Below are 14,645 nucleotides of genomic sequence, written 5' to 3' on the forward strand. Positions count from 1 at the left end.
CCATCCTCCAGCTACTGTGGCTTTTGGCTGCTAGAAACTCACAGGTTCTCCTTTCTCTGAAGAATTGCTGTCAGCCAGTGGAAGCCATGTCACCTGTAAGGTTACTTACCACCCCACCCCTAGGCAGCAGGTAGAGTACAAGGAATTGGACCTTTACCTCAAAATGGCACCAGTTCTGTGGTATAATTTATGTTCCAGAGTTCCCCATGGGATCAGGCTGAAGCTAGTCTTCAGCTGAAACACTATCTTCCTCAGATCCTTCCCCTGCCCTATCTTGCTTTCTTTACCCCTTCTTCTAAGAGTGCTGCCTCAATAAATTGTATGCAATTTATCCAAATCCCTTTCTCAGGCTCTGCTTCTAGAGAACCTGACCTAAGACACCTGCTTAGGCTGCTCCCAGGTTAGCTCCTAGAAGCTGGAGGGATCTGTCCTTTCTGTTCGGTTCTCTCTCCTCAATCTTAAACGACTTGAAAAGTTAGCTGTATTTACAGCTGAAAAGTAAGACTTTCTATTTTGCCCTTTATTTGCTAAAACTGCTTTCTTTTTATTCTTTCAAGTCTTGGACATTTTTTTTATGATCTGCAGTAGAGATATTAATGAAGACTGAGAACAAGACCCTAGAGTGCTTAATTTGGGTGGGTAGGGTGGATTTTTTTTTTTTAATTTCAGCTTTTCTTTTGTGGTGAAAAAGATATATCTTTTGCAGACAACATAAGAGTTTTCTCCAGGAAGTTTCCCTCAGAACACCCAGATTTCTAAGATCAGCCTTCTTTTTCCCAACTCCCAGGGAGGAACTATTAAATGAGTTTCAACCTCAGAAGCTAGCTTTTTAATATCCTCAAAAGTTCCTTGAATGGGAGAAATAAAGGGATGATGGCCATAGTATTTTTTGAAAAATGTTCAATTGCTCTCAATATGAACAAGGAGGACCTCTAGCTCTGGCTTCCCATGTTTAAACATATATGATTTCATTTGATGCTTGGCCCTATGATCCACTAACCTAGGAGAGCCTCCCTAATTTGGGGCCAGGTATCTATACATATAAACTGTGCACTCATCATGAGACAAGAGGAGACCTGGAGAAAGGGATACTCAGTGGTGGATGTGGCTTTATAACTAACCCACATGGATGGGGTTTGAATTCATTTAGTTTTTTTAAAATCTAGTGCTCTAGAGTCTTCTCAGTGATTCTTCTATTCTTTCAATTTTTGAAATCTTAACTTATTTTTAGGAATTGTATTTAAGATCTTTTGGCTTTTTATTGGATGAGTCTGAAAGGAGCAGGATTGGAGTCCCCCATCCTGAGGAAAGCAGTTACAAGTAATAGTTATATGCACGATTTGCTGCAAATCAACAATCCCATGGTTCTCATAACTCTTAAATTTTTACATTTCTTGGAACTTACAAGAAAAATCAGATGTAAGATTTCCCCCCTTATAAATAGATCCATTAGCATGCCTTCTCTTGATCAGTAAACTCCTTTGATGAACTCAGCATTCCTCATTGTCTACCCCAGCCCGATCCACCGTCCCTTTTCTCCTTGTCATTCTCATTCCTGAAAGAGTGACTAATGCCTTGTTTATTTGAGACAAGCCAGAGATATCAACACTAAAACGAGGGAAGTCCTGGTAAATCAGGACAAGTTGGCCACCCTATTCTTTGGTGTTTCTTCGTTTATTCCACCTCAGCCAACCTCTGTTTTCCACTCCTAGAACTTGAGCCTCCCCAGTATGTCCCTGAAACTTTATTCTCCTCATTCTCGTCTTCCTCTCACCCAAAATCAAGCATTCAGAATCATACATACACGTAGAAGACATTCTTAACTCTCAGGTCTGTGAACATTTCTTTATTCTAGTCCACTGCCTTCTAAGTCCCATCTAAAGATGTCCTCACTCATCCATGATGAAATGAGGAAACTTACGCCAGTGGAGTCAGGTTTTCATAAAGCTAAGTTTATTCAATTTTAGGACTGCTCTTTACTCTGTTTATGTCCTTAGTATATTTTTGTTATTAAAATGTCTTTTGATTATAGGCTTTGGAATGAGGCTATCCTGGTGAATACCTAAAAATACCATTCAAGCCAGTCATTTAACCTCTCCAAGCTTCAGTTCACTTATCTGTAAAATACAGCTATAATTCTACATACCCATACATTGGATTTGTAGCTTACAAGTAAGCTAATGCATGGAAAGCACTTAACTGACTGCCAGGCACATAGTAACTATTAATAAATGAGAGCACGTTGTTACTATGGTTATCTCCACCATAAGGATTGCCAGGGTTTTTACTGCTATCATTCGATGTTTGTATCCATCAGTACTTTATCATTTCATGTTTGTATCAATTAATACTTTGCTAAGTAAGTCAAAACTTCTTTAGTTAGTCCCTTACAGTTTTCTTTGAAATATTCTGGTCTGTAAAATTCCAAAATTTATGAGCTATAGCTCTGGATGATTATATGTCCTTTGTTTCTAACTGCCTGACAAGAGGTCTCTTATGGTCTTACAGTCTCTTACTGTAATTCCAACTGGGTCCTCGAATCCTTAAGAGGTCCTTGTAGCTGTGCTTCTCCAACTACTGTGCATATGAGTCATGTGGTGATTTTACGAAAATACAGTGTCTGATTCTGTAGGTAATTCTGTACGTCTGAGAAGTTCCCAGGTGATGTACGTGCTGCTGTCCGAGGGTCCCCCTTTGGATGGCAAACACTTAGGACATTTGCTTTCTTGATATGTCCGTTCCTCTGTATCTTAGTGTACTCTACGGACCCTTTTGATATCATTATACCTCATTTCAAATCACCCAGGAACTGGAAGTTCTTCTGTAATATCCCCAGCCTCCAATTTAATGAGCTTTGAAAACTGTAATTCCTTTTGTTCTCTGATGGTAGTCTTGTCACTCGTCAGTTTTACACTGCACGGTCGGTGGAAGTAGACAATGAAATGAGTGTTCCTCTTGCAACTGGTTTCCTAGAACAACAACGTAGGTACATATGCAAAAAAGATTTAAAGAGCCAAACCCACCTCACCCGGAGAATTGTAAACTGTGTTGGATAGGCCTGAATGCCCTCGTAACGGTTGCTCTGGATGGAGCCGCTGATTCAAGTGACCTGGCCGATCTTCTCTACATTGAATTCGGGAAAGGGTTTGAGTACAGGACCCAGCTGACTATTGGAATGAGGGACCTTGGGAGCCGACTGTCAAAACTACTGGTAAGTTACTTAGAAAAGGCTGGTGAGTTTAAATTTTCTATTTTTTACATAGATTTCATATTTATGCTTATGAATTTGAACTAATTTTGTTCCCTTGGGCATGAATAAAAGACTTTTCTGAATTAGGGAACAGCCTAAATAAGAGAGTGTTTGGGGGAAAAAAAAAAAAAAGATTTGTCAAAGCATGTTTCATGAATACGCTTGGCAAAAAAGGGAAGGAATTTATAGCACCTACAATCCTGCCCGAATTACAGTCACTGAACGTAAGCACTGGAGGGGATCTGAGGAGACAGGGTCACCCCACTGCTCCCTCAGCCAGCTGGTTTTCACATCCCTTGTGGATCGTAAGTGTCACAGCTCACCGCAGTGAGTAGAATTCTCGTGTTTAAGAGGTGTATTTTCCCTGCAACACGGCTTGTAAAGGAGAGCCGATTGCACTTGGAGTTGAACCAAAGGAAGAGCAGCCTGCCGCGATGTTGGAGGAAGAACAGAGCAACAGGATGGTGGACTTCCTGTGTTGTACTGTGTGTGAGATCGAAAGCTTTGTAGATGTCGTGACTGCGATGTTTGCCTTGTGAACTCCTTTTAGAACCTAACGTTTATACGGATGCATCCCAGTCCTAGTTCTTTCAGAAATGTGCGAGGATTCAAACTAGAGTGATGAAGGGTTACCAGATTATGTGGCACCACTTTCACCTTAACAACTGGCTAATAATCTCTCATTTGTTTATGATTTATAAATTCTATAATCACATCAAGACACTTTCTAATAACACAGTAGCTCCTGCTATTTTTCACCTGTAGAATTTGTATATAAATAGATGTTTAAACACCATCAGTAAAAATAATTACTTCAAGAATATGGAAGTTTTGTTGGAATTGCTTTCCTATATGAGGAGACCGTGTCTCTTTTACAAAAGGTCTTTTTTTTTTCTATTTTTTTTTTCCTGTCTTTGAAATCTGTTTTGGTAATTCATAGAGGGAGGAAGTTATTCTTCAAAACAAGCCTGTCAGTATTTCAATATGACATCAATGCTATATTGTCAAAGAAAAACTTAATTTTAGAAATGGATCAATTTTGATGTTAATAGTAAAAGATCTAATGCCGTAGGGTTTTAGTGATCCGTAGAAAATTGGTATTTTCTAATATAAAATCACAGAATCTAGTTAGTTATTTGATTTCACACATTTCAAGTTGTATTGGTTTTTCTGAAATTTTCGGGGAAAATTTTTTTCTAATGGCTGAAAAGGAACATTGTATAATAAACACAAAGCACAATTGCCAAATGATTATTATTTAAAAAAAAGATTTTCATTTTTCATCCCACTAGAATTTTGATGGGAAACTTTTCAACACAAAGATTGATTCTAACCCATCAAGGCCAAGCATGGTGTTTACTGCAAACCAAATTTTCCTAAAAATCTTATACGGGTTAATTGTAGAAATGCAGTGGAATATGTCAATTTTTCAGAGGATGACTAGGTTCAAGATAAAATTCACTGATATTTTTCCATATATAATATGGTTTTTCAGCCTGGGAAAAAGGGCAATCTTCTTCCCATTCCCCCATGCTCTACAGCAAGGGTTTTGGAAATGTTGAGTGTGTAATTGGTGTTTTTGAAATCCTATCACACAAACTTTTCTGGAAGTGTTTACCATTGGACTCCATTCCAAGCACTAAGGCATCGGGCACTGTCTAAATCCTCTAGCATACAAAGATTTCACAAAACAGGGAAAGAAAACAGCATTCATTTTATTGAACAAAATATTGGGGGCAGAATTCTATAAGGTAATCAGCAACATCATGGTCAATGCTGGGATAGGGTGGGAACAAGAGAGCACATTAATAAATTAGTATGCAATGAGTTGGCCATGGCTAAAGTAATAGCATTTTGAGAATACAAAAACCTCTTTGAGGAAACAAGCCGTAAGAGACCCTTAATAGAGCACGAACTGAGGGTTGATGGAGGGAAGTGGGGGATGGGCTAGATGGGTGATGGGATTAAGGAGGGAGCTTGCTCTGATGAGCGCTTGGTGTTGTATGTGAGTGATGAATCACTGAATTCTCCAGAAATCAATATTGTACTATCTGTTAAGTACCTGAAATTTAAATTAAAATAAAGCAAACCTCTTTGAGTTGATTCTGAAGTCCTCATAGGGTGGAAAATGCAGACCACAGAAGGAAGGATAGCAGCTAAAGAATGTCTCATGCACTCTCTCTCGCTGAAGCATGGTTACTTTAATGGGGAACAGGTTTCTGAAACTGGAAGAAGTCTGAATGACACCATTGAGCATGTATGTGTGATTTGGGAAGCAACGCCACCCAATGTCATGTATTTCTTACTCTTCCCCAAGGTTAATGTTGCTGAAAGGACATGCTGTTGTTTATTCTGCAAGTGCATTGGAGGGGATGGCATAATGGGGGATCCTGGACCACCAGGGAAAAAGGTGATTTTAGTTAAGATTTATGGCTCACTTTATTTGAATGTAGTGTGTCTTTCAGACATGGGTTTAGGTGGAAATAAAGGATGATTTTAACTTCTAGATAGATCCTCTGAGGTAACCACTTATTCTCCATGACAATTAGACAGTCCTGGCTTTCCCTTGGCCTTCTAAATTGGAGTCCTCTAAAAAAGCTTTTAGTGCAAGTGTCAGGAGGAACAACTGCCAAGATCCTTGACTAGTGTTCCAGCAGTGGTGACAACAACTCTAAGAAACCAACTGTGATCTCTGTGTTGAGTCATGAAAACCTCCTAAATATCAATGTCATTTCAATTTCCATTTTTAATGACTGCAGAGTCATTTAAATGAAGTAGGGAATGTTTTTTGGTAGTCTGCTGATAAGCAAATTAGGTCAGCTCACCCTTTCCTCACAAAAGATGCGGCAATGTTTCAGTCAGCTGTAGCCAGACCAAAAATGTCACAGATGTGTGCACAAAAATGCCAATCACAGAACAGTAGCCAACAATAGATTTATGTATTTCCCAACCAAAAGAAATTTATGTACTCTTAAAAAAATATATGATTTGGGGCTTTAAGAAATGCTAAAATATGTACAAACATACTATGTGTTTAATAATTTCAATACTGCTTATTTACATGTGTGTTCGATTTGTGGAATAATTGTAGATAGCACCGTAACTCCCAAATCAGCATGTTCGTGTCTCTGAAGAAAATTTTCGGACTATTTCCTGAATGCTTCAACTTTGTGTAAGGGGAATGGTAGATTTTTTTTTTTTTTTTAAAGCTGGGCTCAGAAAGAATGAAAAGAAATGTGTGTGGTCTATTTTTCTATGTGTAGCATAAATCCTAAAAAAGATTTTTTTTTAATGGAAAGGGGATAATTTAGTCTGTCAAGGGCAAATATAGCTGTGTTCACTTGAAGGTTTGTCTGAGAAACAGTATCCCAGCACTATATATAACCCCAGAGAGAGTTATGGACGGCGTTAGGACCCACACATGCACACACCCTTGAGCTATCTGGATACTTGTTTCAAAACTACATTTATTTTTATGTGTGTAAATGCAGCCTAGGTTGTGGAGGGAAGATTTTTTTTTTCCAAACTCCCGTAATTCTACATAAAATAAAACTATAGTTAAAGACTTTTGCTTGATTAGCTTTGGTTTTCGGTCTGTGGAGGGCTAATGCATTCTTCGTTTCCTTATTTCCAGGGATCCCCAGGTTTTAAAGGCAGTGAGGGCTATCTGGGAGAGGAAGGCATTGCTGTAAGTCAAGGTTTTTTTCACCTCTATTTATTCCTGAGAACATATCTACAATAGGAAATCGTTTGTGTCAATTCGGAAGGGAACAAGAAAAGTCAGAATCTAAGAATTCATGTACAAAATCTGAGGTCTTTGCTAATTCTCATCAGGCTTTGCTTCTGGTGGTCAATAATGGTTTATTAACCTACTGTCTCCTCTTTGGCTGTTCACCAATGCTGCACAATGAACTTAATGCGAAAGTTATTTTCTTCACCAGGGGACTCAAATCACTGCCATTTCCCCCTTCCTGATCCATTCTGCACAGGTAAACCAACTCCCCAAATTATTTATGAAGGACTTCCACTCTTTCTCACATCCATCCATTCATCCATCCATCCATCCTTCTTCTTTTCTTCCTCCATCTGTGCGTTCATTTAACAATTATATATTTGAGCATCTCACCATTTACCATAACAAGTAAACTTCTCCATTCATGTATTCATCCAACAAATATATAGTAAGGCATTCTACCATCTTTCAGGCACAGTGCTAGACCCTAGAAATAAAAAATAAAAGAAAAAATATGATTCCTATCTCAGGTAACTTCAGACTAGTGGAAAGGCAAATGAGACAACCATGTTTCCAGTTGCTGTACACGAGGACTGTTCTAATGGTACAATAAGGTGCATTTTGGCAAAGCATAACAGAACAAATACCTAAACAGCCATGCTAGCAGCTGAGGCTTGGGAAGGGAAGGCTGCAAACAAGGGGTAATGCTTGGGCAGACATCTGAAGCAGACATCAAGGAATAGATATTTCTTCAGGCAAAGTTTGTGGGGGAGAACTTATTACTAGAGAGAGAACAATGTGTTCAAGGGTCTGTAACTGAGAGAATTTGTGTGTGTGTGTGTGTGTGTGTGTGTATGTGAAATGGCACATAGCCAACATGGTTGGAACCCAGGACACAGGAGGTTATGTGGCAAGCAAGACCCAGATTATTGAGAATCTTGAATATCCTACAGAAGATTTAGTGTCTTCCAGTTGATGGGCAGTCACTGAATGATATTGAGCACGGGAGTAAACATGATGGGGGCACGGATTTAGAAAGCTTACTCAGGCAGTGTATGGATGCTAATAAGGTAGGGGTAACGGTAGAAGTCTTGCAGTAGTAGGTGCAAGACAAACAGTCCTAATCTTAGTTGGGGACAGTATGAGTGGGTATGTTAAGGAGAATGAATGTATGTAATTGTGACCTGGGGAGAGAGAAGCAGAGGATGATCTCTTTGTTTCCAGATCACAAGACCGCGTAGACTAGTGGGGTTACCAAGACAAGGATTGTAGGAATGATATTTGGTGAAAGAAAGAAAGAAAAAGAAGGAAGATGGATTTTGGATTAGAAATCATACTTAGATCTTAGACCACGCCTAGAGCATCCTTCTCTGGTGCTTCGTCAGTTCTTCATTGTCTGTTCCTGGACTAGCTCCTGAAAGTTTCAGAATACATTCCAGCAGCCACTTGTCTGTGTTATGTAGACACCACCCTACCTAGGGCAGTATCCAGGTGGGATCCAAAGCAAAGGGCTGTCATCAGAGTAGTTCTGACTTACTCCCATTCTCAGGCTTAATAAGCATGAATTCTGGATTGTAAACCATTAGCAATTACACGTTTTTTTTTCCAACACAAAACTTGTAAAATTTCTAAGAATCCAGAGTACAGTGGAAAAAGCTCATCTAGGTATGTTCTCTTCCTCAGGGAGACAGAGGAGCCGGTGGACCAGTGGGAGAGCAAGGTACTAAGGGATGCGATGGTGCCAAAGGTCCTAAGGTAAAGGTTGCATAAGGCAGGGTGGAGTCTTCCCAACATTAATTCCACTTCCTTACACTAACCACTGTTGTCCTTTCTATTTTCAGGGAAACAGGGGACTAAATGGACAGGAGGTATGGTACCAATCATATCCACTTATCTGCCCATCTGCTATCTAGAAATATTTTTATTTTTTAGAAACTACTGACCAGTAGATCATACAGATGAAGTTTCTCTTGATCTTCCTTTATTGCCAGTCATTTGATTTTGCTTATGTTGTCTTTTATTGCAGGCAATGTGTATTATTCAGAGTTTCTATTACTTGGTAACCTTTGTTATTATTCAGGACTAGGCTGTCTGTGAAAGACAAAACTGGACTTTTGTTTGATGTCTGACTTCTTTTCACATAAATGTGTAATACGCTCTATTCTGATCTCATCTGTCTTTTCAGGGAGAAGTTGGAGAAAGCGGAATTGGAGGATTACATGGAGAACAGGTAGAGCCTTCTCTTTGTCCCAAAAAGGCCCTTCTGAGCTACTTCTCATCAAGAAAATGGAAATTTGAGTTTATTCCTCTGTTTTTTAGGGTGAGAGTGGTCTTCCTGGAGAAAAAGGAGAAAAGGGTGATGAAGGATTCCAGGTAGGGATTCAATAAAGAGACAACATGAAAAATGTCCTGGCGATTAGAGGTGTGACCAACAGAGTAGAACAGCTACCCTAGGGGTATCAGTCAGCGAGTGCCACAAAATTGCTTTGTGCCAATCACAAAACCTCAACTGCATACAACAATAAACATTTATTTCCTACGTGTCTGAGGTTTGCAGCCCAGATCCCTGGTCTAGGCTGAGCGTGGCTGACCTTGGCTCAGCTGTCTGTAGGTTGGCTGGCAGCCTTATTCCTCATGTCTCTTACCCTCCTCCTAGGACCAGGAAGCACTGTCTGGCTGGGCTGGCCGTCACCTTTGCATGGCCGTGGCATATGCAACAGGGAGCAAGTAGAAACACACAGGTTCTCTCAGGGTCCCTTAAGGCCTAGACTTGGAACTCTTCCAGCAACACTTCCATCTCTTTCTGTTGGCCAGATTAAGTCATGGCCAAACTCGGGGGTTAGGGATTCTTGTCCCGCAACAGCTGGAAAGCATTACAGAGTCGCATGGCAAAGGGCACAGATACAGAAGTAAAGAATTAGGGCCATTAATGAGAAGCAGCTACCACGCTAAGAATGGTAGCAGGGTATTAACAAGAGTCTGTGGTGCGGGCAGCACATTTAAAGTGTGTGCTGCTCATTCCCGTCTAGAGCAGACGCCAACAGCAGCCATAATTCCATCATCCACTTTGTCTGTCTTTGGGGTGTGAACAGCTCAGTCAGAAACCCAGTTTCTAGCTGATAAACCACCTTGAAGAAAATGGATAATGTCTCTGAATCTCAGCTGCTTCATTAAAAGAAAGATACAAACAATACTCGGTTTATAAAGTAGCTATAAAAACTAAGACAACAAATGTGTCTGGAATACAGACTTCATCACTGTGGTAAATAATTGAGATCGCTCTTGTATTATTTATATGATGCCTGAAACTAGTTTTTGTTTGGTTGTCCGTCTGTCCAGTTTAACAATAACTCTAGTAGAAAAAATTTAATTATTCAGGGAGAAGATAAGCTCTTTGGTTTTACCAATGTTATTAAAAATTTTTGTCTTATCCTTCTTCCGATTTGTATTATCTTTAGGGAAGCCCAGGAAAGCGAGGAGTTTCTGGTGACCGAGGTGCAAAGGGCCAGCGAGGAGACCCTGTAAGTGCCGGGGTTGCGTGGGCTGTGAGCTAAACATCAGCTTCTGATAAGAAAGCCCCACTTTACGACACTACAGTAGCAATCCTGAGTTTAGATCATCACAGGCACAACTATTGTGGAATTTTAAAAGCAGTTCCCTGGTGCTAGATCCTCTTCATCTATGGAATGAGCATGGACAGTGAGAAGATCTTGTCCATCGTTGGTGCATTTGTTTTTTGAGAATGCGTATTCAGAATTGATACTGTCCTTCAGAGCCATGAAGGAATTCCAGTCCCCTCCGTTCTCTTCCTCTGAGTAGCTCGAAATATGGATAGGGTGGAAGAAACAAAGCCATCTCTTTTCTTCCAGTCTCCAAGAGTCTTTCCCAGTTAAGAATATGAGCTTAATTTTCTTGAATCCAAGCCAGCTAGGACTGTATCAGGCAAAACCTGATATGACACAAAGGTGCCTGCTCTCCTGGATATGACCTGGCTGAATAGGCAGGACCCACCCCAGTGCAGGGGATCTGCCACGTCCAGTGAAACATCAGTGTTATAGGACTTCCATCATCCCGCCCACACAAAAGGAAGTCTCCAAAATCTTAACGAATTAGGATTTAGGTTTGTTTATTAGACTTTTCCACTGAGATATAATTGGCATAGAACATTGTGTAAACTTAAGGTATTATAAGGCACTGATTTGATAACATTTATATATTGCAGTATGATCACCACCATAGGGTCAGGTAACTCCTGTATCGTGTCCCAGAATTAGGATTTCTTTTTTTGTGATGAGAACATTTAAGATCTAATCTCTTAGCAACTTCGAAGTGTATGATACGGTACTGTTGTCTATAATCACTATGCTGGACATCTAGAACGTACTTTTGAACTAGAACGTCAGGAAAGTACATGTTACAAATGCACAGCTTGATGAATGTCAGTGTACCTGTGTACTCACCAGCCAGGTGAAGAAATAGTCCGTCCCAGAAACCGCCCCCTATGTCTACTTCAGTCATTACCAGCCCCTCCCAAAGGTAATCACTGTACTAAAACCATAAATTAGTTTTACCAATACCCCTGAACTTTAAGTAAGTGGAATCATAAAGGATACACTCTTCTGTTTCTGGCTTCTTTTGCTCAAGTTTATGCTTGTGAGATTCACCCATGTTGTGGGTAACCAGGGTTCATTGAGTCTCATTAAGCTTACGCCTTTTAAGCCAGTTTTCAAAAATCTTTATACTCATTTACACTTCCACCAGCAATGTACCATAGCAGTGTACTATACACACACATCAGAAGGGCTAAATTTTTAAAAAACTGACAATAACAAGTGCTGGTAAGGATGTGGGGCAACTGGGAAACTCACAGGACTTTGTATGCTGGAGGAGGAGTTATTGAAGACAATGGATTGATCAGAGAAAGAATTTAGTGCAACATATTGAGAAATATAAATGTTAGGTATACATCGGAGGTAACTATTTTAAAAGCAGAGGAATTGGCCCTTGAAGACTACATTGTTTAGTAAGTGATGTTTTCTGATAATGGTCTGATGACCTGAGAGTTTTGAAACAACTTCGAAGTATCTAATTAGAAACAAAAAACTATCCATAAGTAAAAATAATAAATAGTAGTTCAAAAGACATTTCAGTCATCTACATATGAAGGCTAAAAATTTCCTTGGGATATTGCTATAAAATTGCCATGCACTTTGGTCAGAACCCCCCCCCAACTGTCTGCTAAATTGTATGATTGCTTAACACTTTCAAAAGAATCTGAATAATGTAAGATGGTTTTATTTATTTTTTAATGTTCTCTGACTTCGAGATGGCTGAAAATTCAGTCCACTAGAACTTCTGTGATGTGCTGTTTGTCACGATACTAATTTTAGATAGTTTTTGGTGCATGGTAGCTCTTCCCACCCACGTGGGAATATACATCTCAAATCGAAGACAATTCTCTGAGCCTTTTTACATGTGGTCTTTATGGGTTGCTATTCCAGAAAAAATTTGGGAGAGCAAGATTGATTGAATAAATAGAACCCACACATGATCAGATTATTCATAGGAATGCATACAAATGGCACAAATTCCTGAAAATCTGTGCATATTCAGACAGAACTTCCGATCACATGAAAGCTAATTTGGCTGTTTGGAATTTCCCATTTTTAAAAATCTCATGTAATCTCATGTGATACTGGGGAGAAAACTGAACCAGATCATTTGAGCTACAAAGTTTAGTAAGGTTCATCATCCTAAAACATATCATTATTAGAAGTCCATGTTGAATCATAAATTTGTGTTAGATGATGCTGTCTTGTCCAGTTGCATAGAAAGAAATTGAAAGACTGGACAGATCATATTCAGACTGACCAAACAACTCGGGTGTTCTATTCTGTGGAATGTGCTAGTGTATGACTTTTTAAATTCCATCTCTTCAATTAAATAGTTTGCAGTTGGACCTCAGTAAGTCATTTATACATCCAGTGGAATAAAATTTTGGACTTTACATTATCTTCCTTTTCTGTCTTGTGCCAAAATACAATTCTCTAATATTGTGATTTAGGTACACCTTGCTTGGAAAACTTAACAAATATTTAAACTTAAAATAGAAATTGTGGAAAATAATCTTCGGTATGTGGGGGAGAGAATTTTTCCACATAAATTCTGATAATCGTAGTTATAAAGTAAATTCTAAGCTCATTTTTTTCTCTCTGGTAGCCTATAAACTCTGTAAGTGTAGAAACTATTTGTTTAAAAATCTTTCTAAGTATCTGGAACAATGACATGTCCCTGTTGGTGATCTCAAATTACTTATTGATTGATGAAGGTAATCTGGGCTGCTATCAGCCAAACAGCCCAGCAGCTGGCACTCAGCAGGACTGGGTAATTCTTGTCCCCTCTCAATTTACTGGAGCATTGACTGAACTGGCTGGCTCAATTGATTGTCCCAGCGTCATGGCGGTACCGCTCTATTGGTGGTCCTAACTATCCAAGATAGAAAGCTTTCAGTTTGGTCTGCTAAGGATAATATCCCACAGAGAGTTCCTGCTAGAATGTTTGTGTGAATATTGGGCAAAACTCAAGATTCCAGAATTTTCTGAGAACTGGCATAGTAGCAGTGAACATATGGGGCTAGAAGGCTACCAGGTGTCCAAGAGAAGGAAAAGAGAATGGATGGCGGATACAGTCCTCAGTGCTGCTCAGTGTACTTATGTTGTGGCGGAACCCATTACAAATGTCTTCCTTCTCCCAAAGGTAGGGGAGAGTAAAAATCTAACAACCTCAAGTATAACCTTGTGTAGGCCCCAAGAAAGAAGAGCAAACGTTAAGAGAACGGATGGCAGTAGTAAGAAGGGGTACCTCCAGACCCAGGATGAGAATTGTCATAAACACAAGCCATGTCACCCTTGCTTTTCTTGGCGATGCCTTCTGTGGTGAGCTCTTGCTTCCCCTCCCCCCACCTCACCCCAACATATGCTCACCTTCGGTCCTCACTCTGTTCTGATAATGCAGAACACAGAGGAAAAGAAATCATGTGTAAGCCACTTGTAATTTTTAGCTATCTATGCTTTTAAATGGATTGGACTTATTTCGTCAATTTTGGGGGGGGGGAGTGAGTAACTGTGTTACATGCAGTTACATTTGTAAGAGGAGATATTCAAAATTTTTCTCTTTATTTTCTGTTTTTTAGGGAGTTCCTGGATTTGACAATACCGTAGAAGGACCTAAGGGCTTGAAAGGAGAACGTGGAAGACAAGTAATGACGTGGGCATTTGAAAGTAAACTTGTAACGATGTGACATACTTGATACAGAAAAAACATTTTTAGGAGCAAAAATCTCTCTTCCTCCTCCTTATCTGCTACTCTAGGATTCAAAAAACATTCCCTTGTTCTTCTGAATTTGGGGTGACTTGCTTCACCAAGCCCTGCCCTTGAGGTCTTCATTTATGAATTCAACCATCTAAGCCCCAACTTAAAATGTAGGGCTAGCTGATGGAAAGAATAAGCCAGTAAATTGTTGGCCTTCCCAGGGTACAGAAGGTACATACCCTAAGAAGACATCATGTTATTTGTAGTACGTGATAAAGAGGAAAACATCTGGTAGATCGACACAGCTTACACGCTCGAGGCAAATCTCATGAAATCTCACAAACCATAATT

The 14,645-nt window shown here is 39.7% G+C and overlaps 1 protein-coding gene across 1 annotated transcript in view; it reads left to right on the top strand.

Moving 5' to 3' along the window:
- COL6A6 (collagen type VI alpha 6 chain) overlaps positions 1-14,645 on the top strand; it is a 107,577-nt gene that overhangs the window by 21,917 nt on the left and 71,015 nt on the right. The window contains exons 10-18 of the mRNA XM_045791934.2: positions 3,057-3,211; positions 5,568-5,660; positions 6,885-6,938; positions 8,667-8,738; positions 8,825-8,851; positions 9,169-9,213; positions 9,303-9,356; positions 10,442-10,504; positions 14,176-14,241. Coding sequence (XP_045647890.2) covers positions 3,057-3,211; positions 5,568-5,660; positions 6,885-6,938; positions 8,667-8,738; positions 8,825-8,851; positions 9,169-9,213; positions 9,303-9,356; positions 10,442-10,504; positions 14,176-14,241 — 629 coding nt within the window. The remainder of the gene's footprint in view (positions 1-3,056; positions 3,212-5,567; positions 5,661-6,884; positions 6,939-8,666; positions 8,739-8,824; positions 8,852-9,168; positions 9,214-9,302; positions 9,357-10,441; positions 10,505-14,175; positions 14,242-14,645) is intronic.

Source organism: Ursus americanus, chromosome 20 (genome assembly GCF_024610735.1).
Source record: "Ursus americanus isolate L20-20 chromosome 20, mUrsAme1.1.p, whole genome shotgun sequence".
Taxonomy (NCBI): Eukaryota; Metazoa; Chordata; class Mammalia; order Carnivora; family Ursidae; genus Ursus; species Ursus americanus.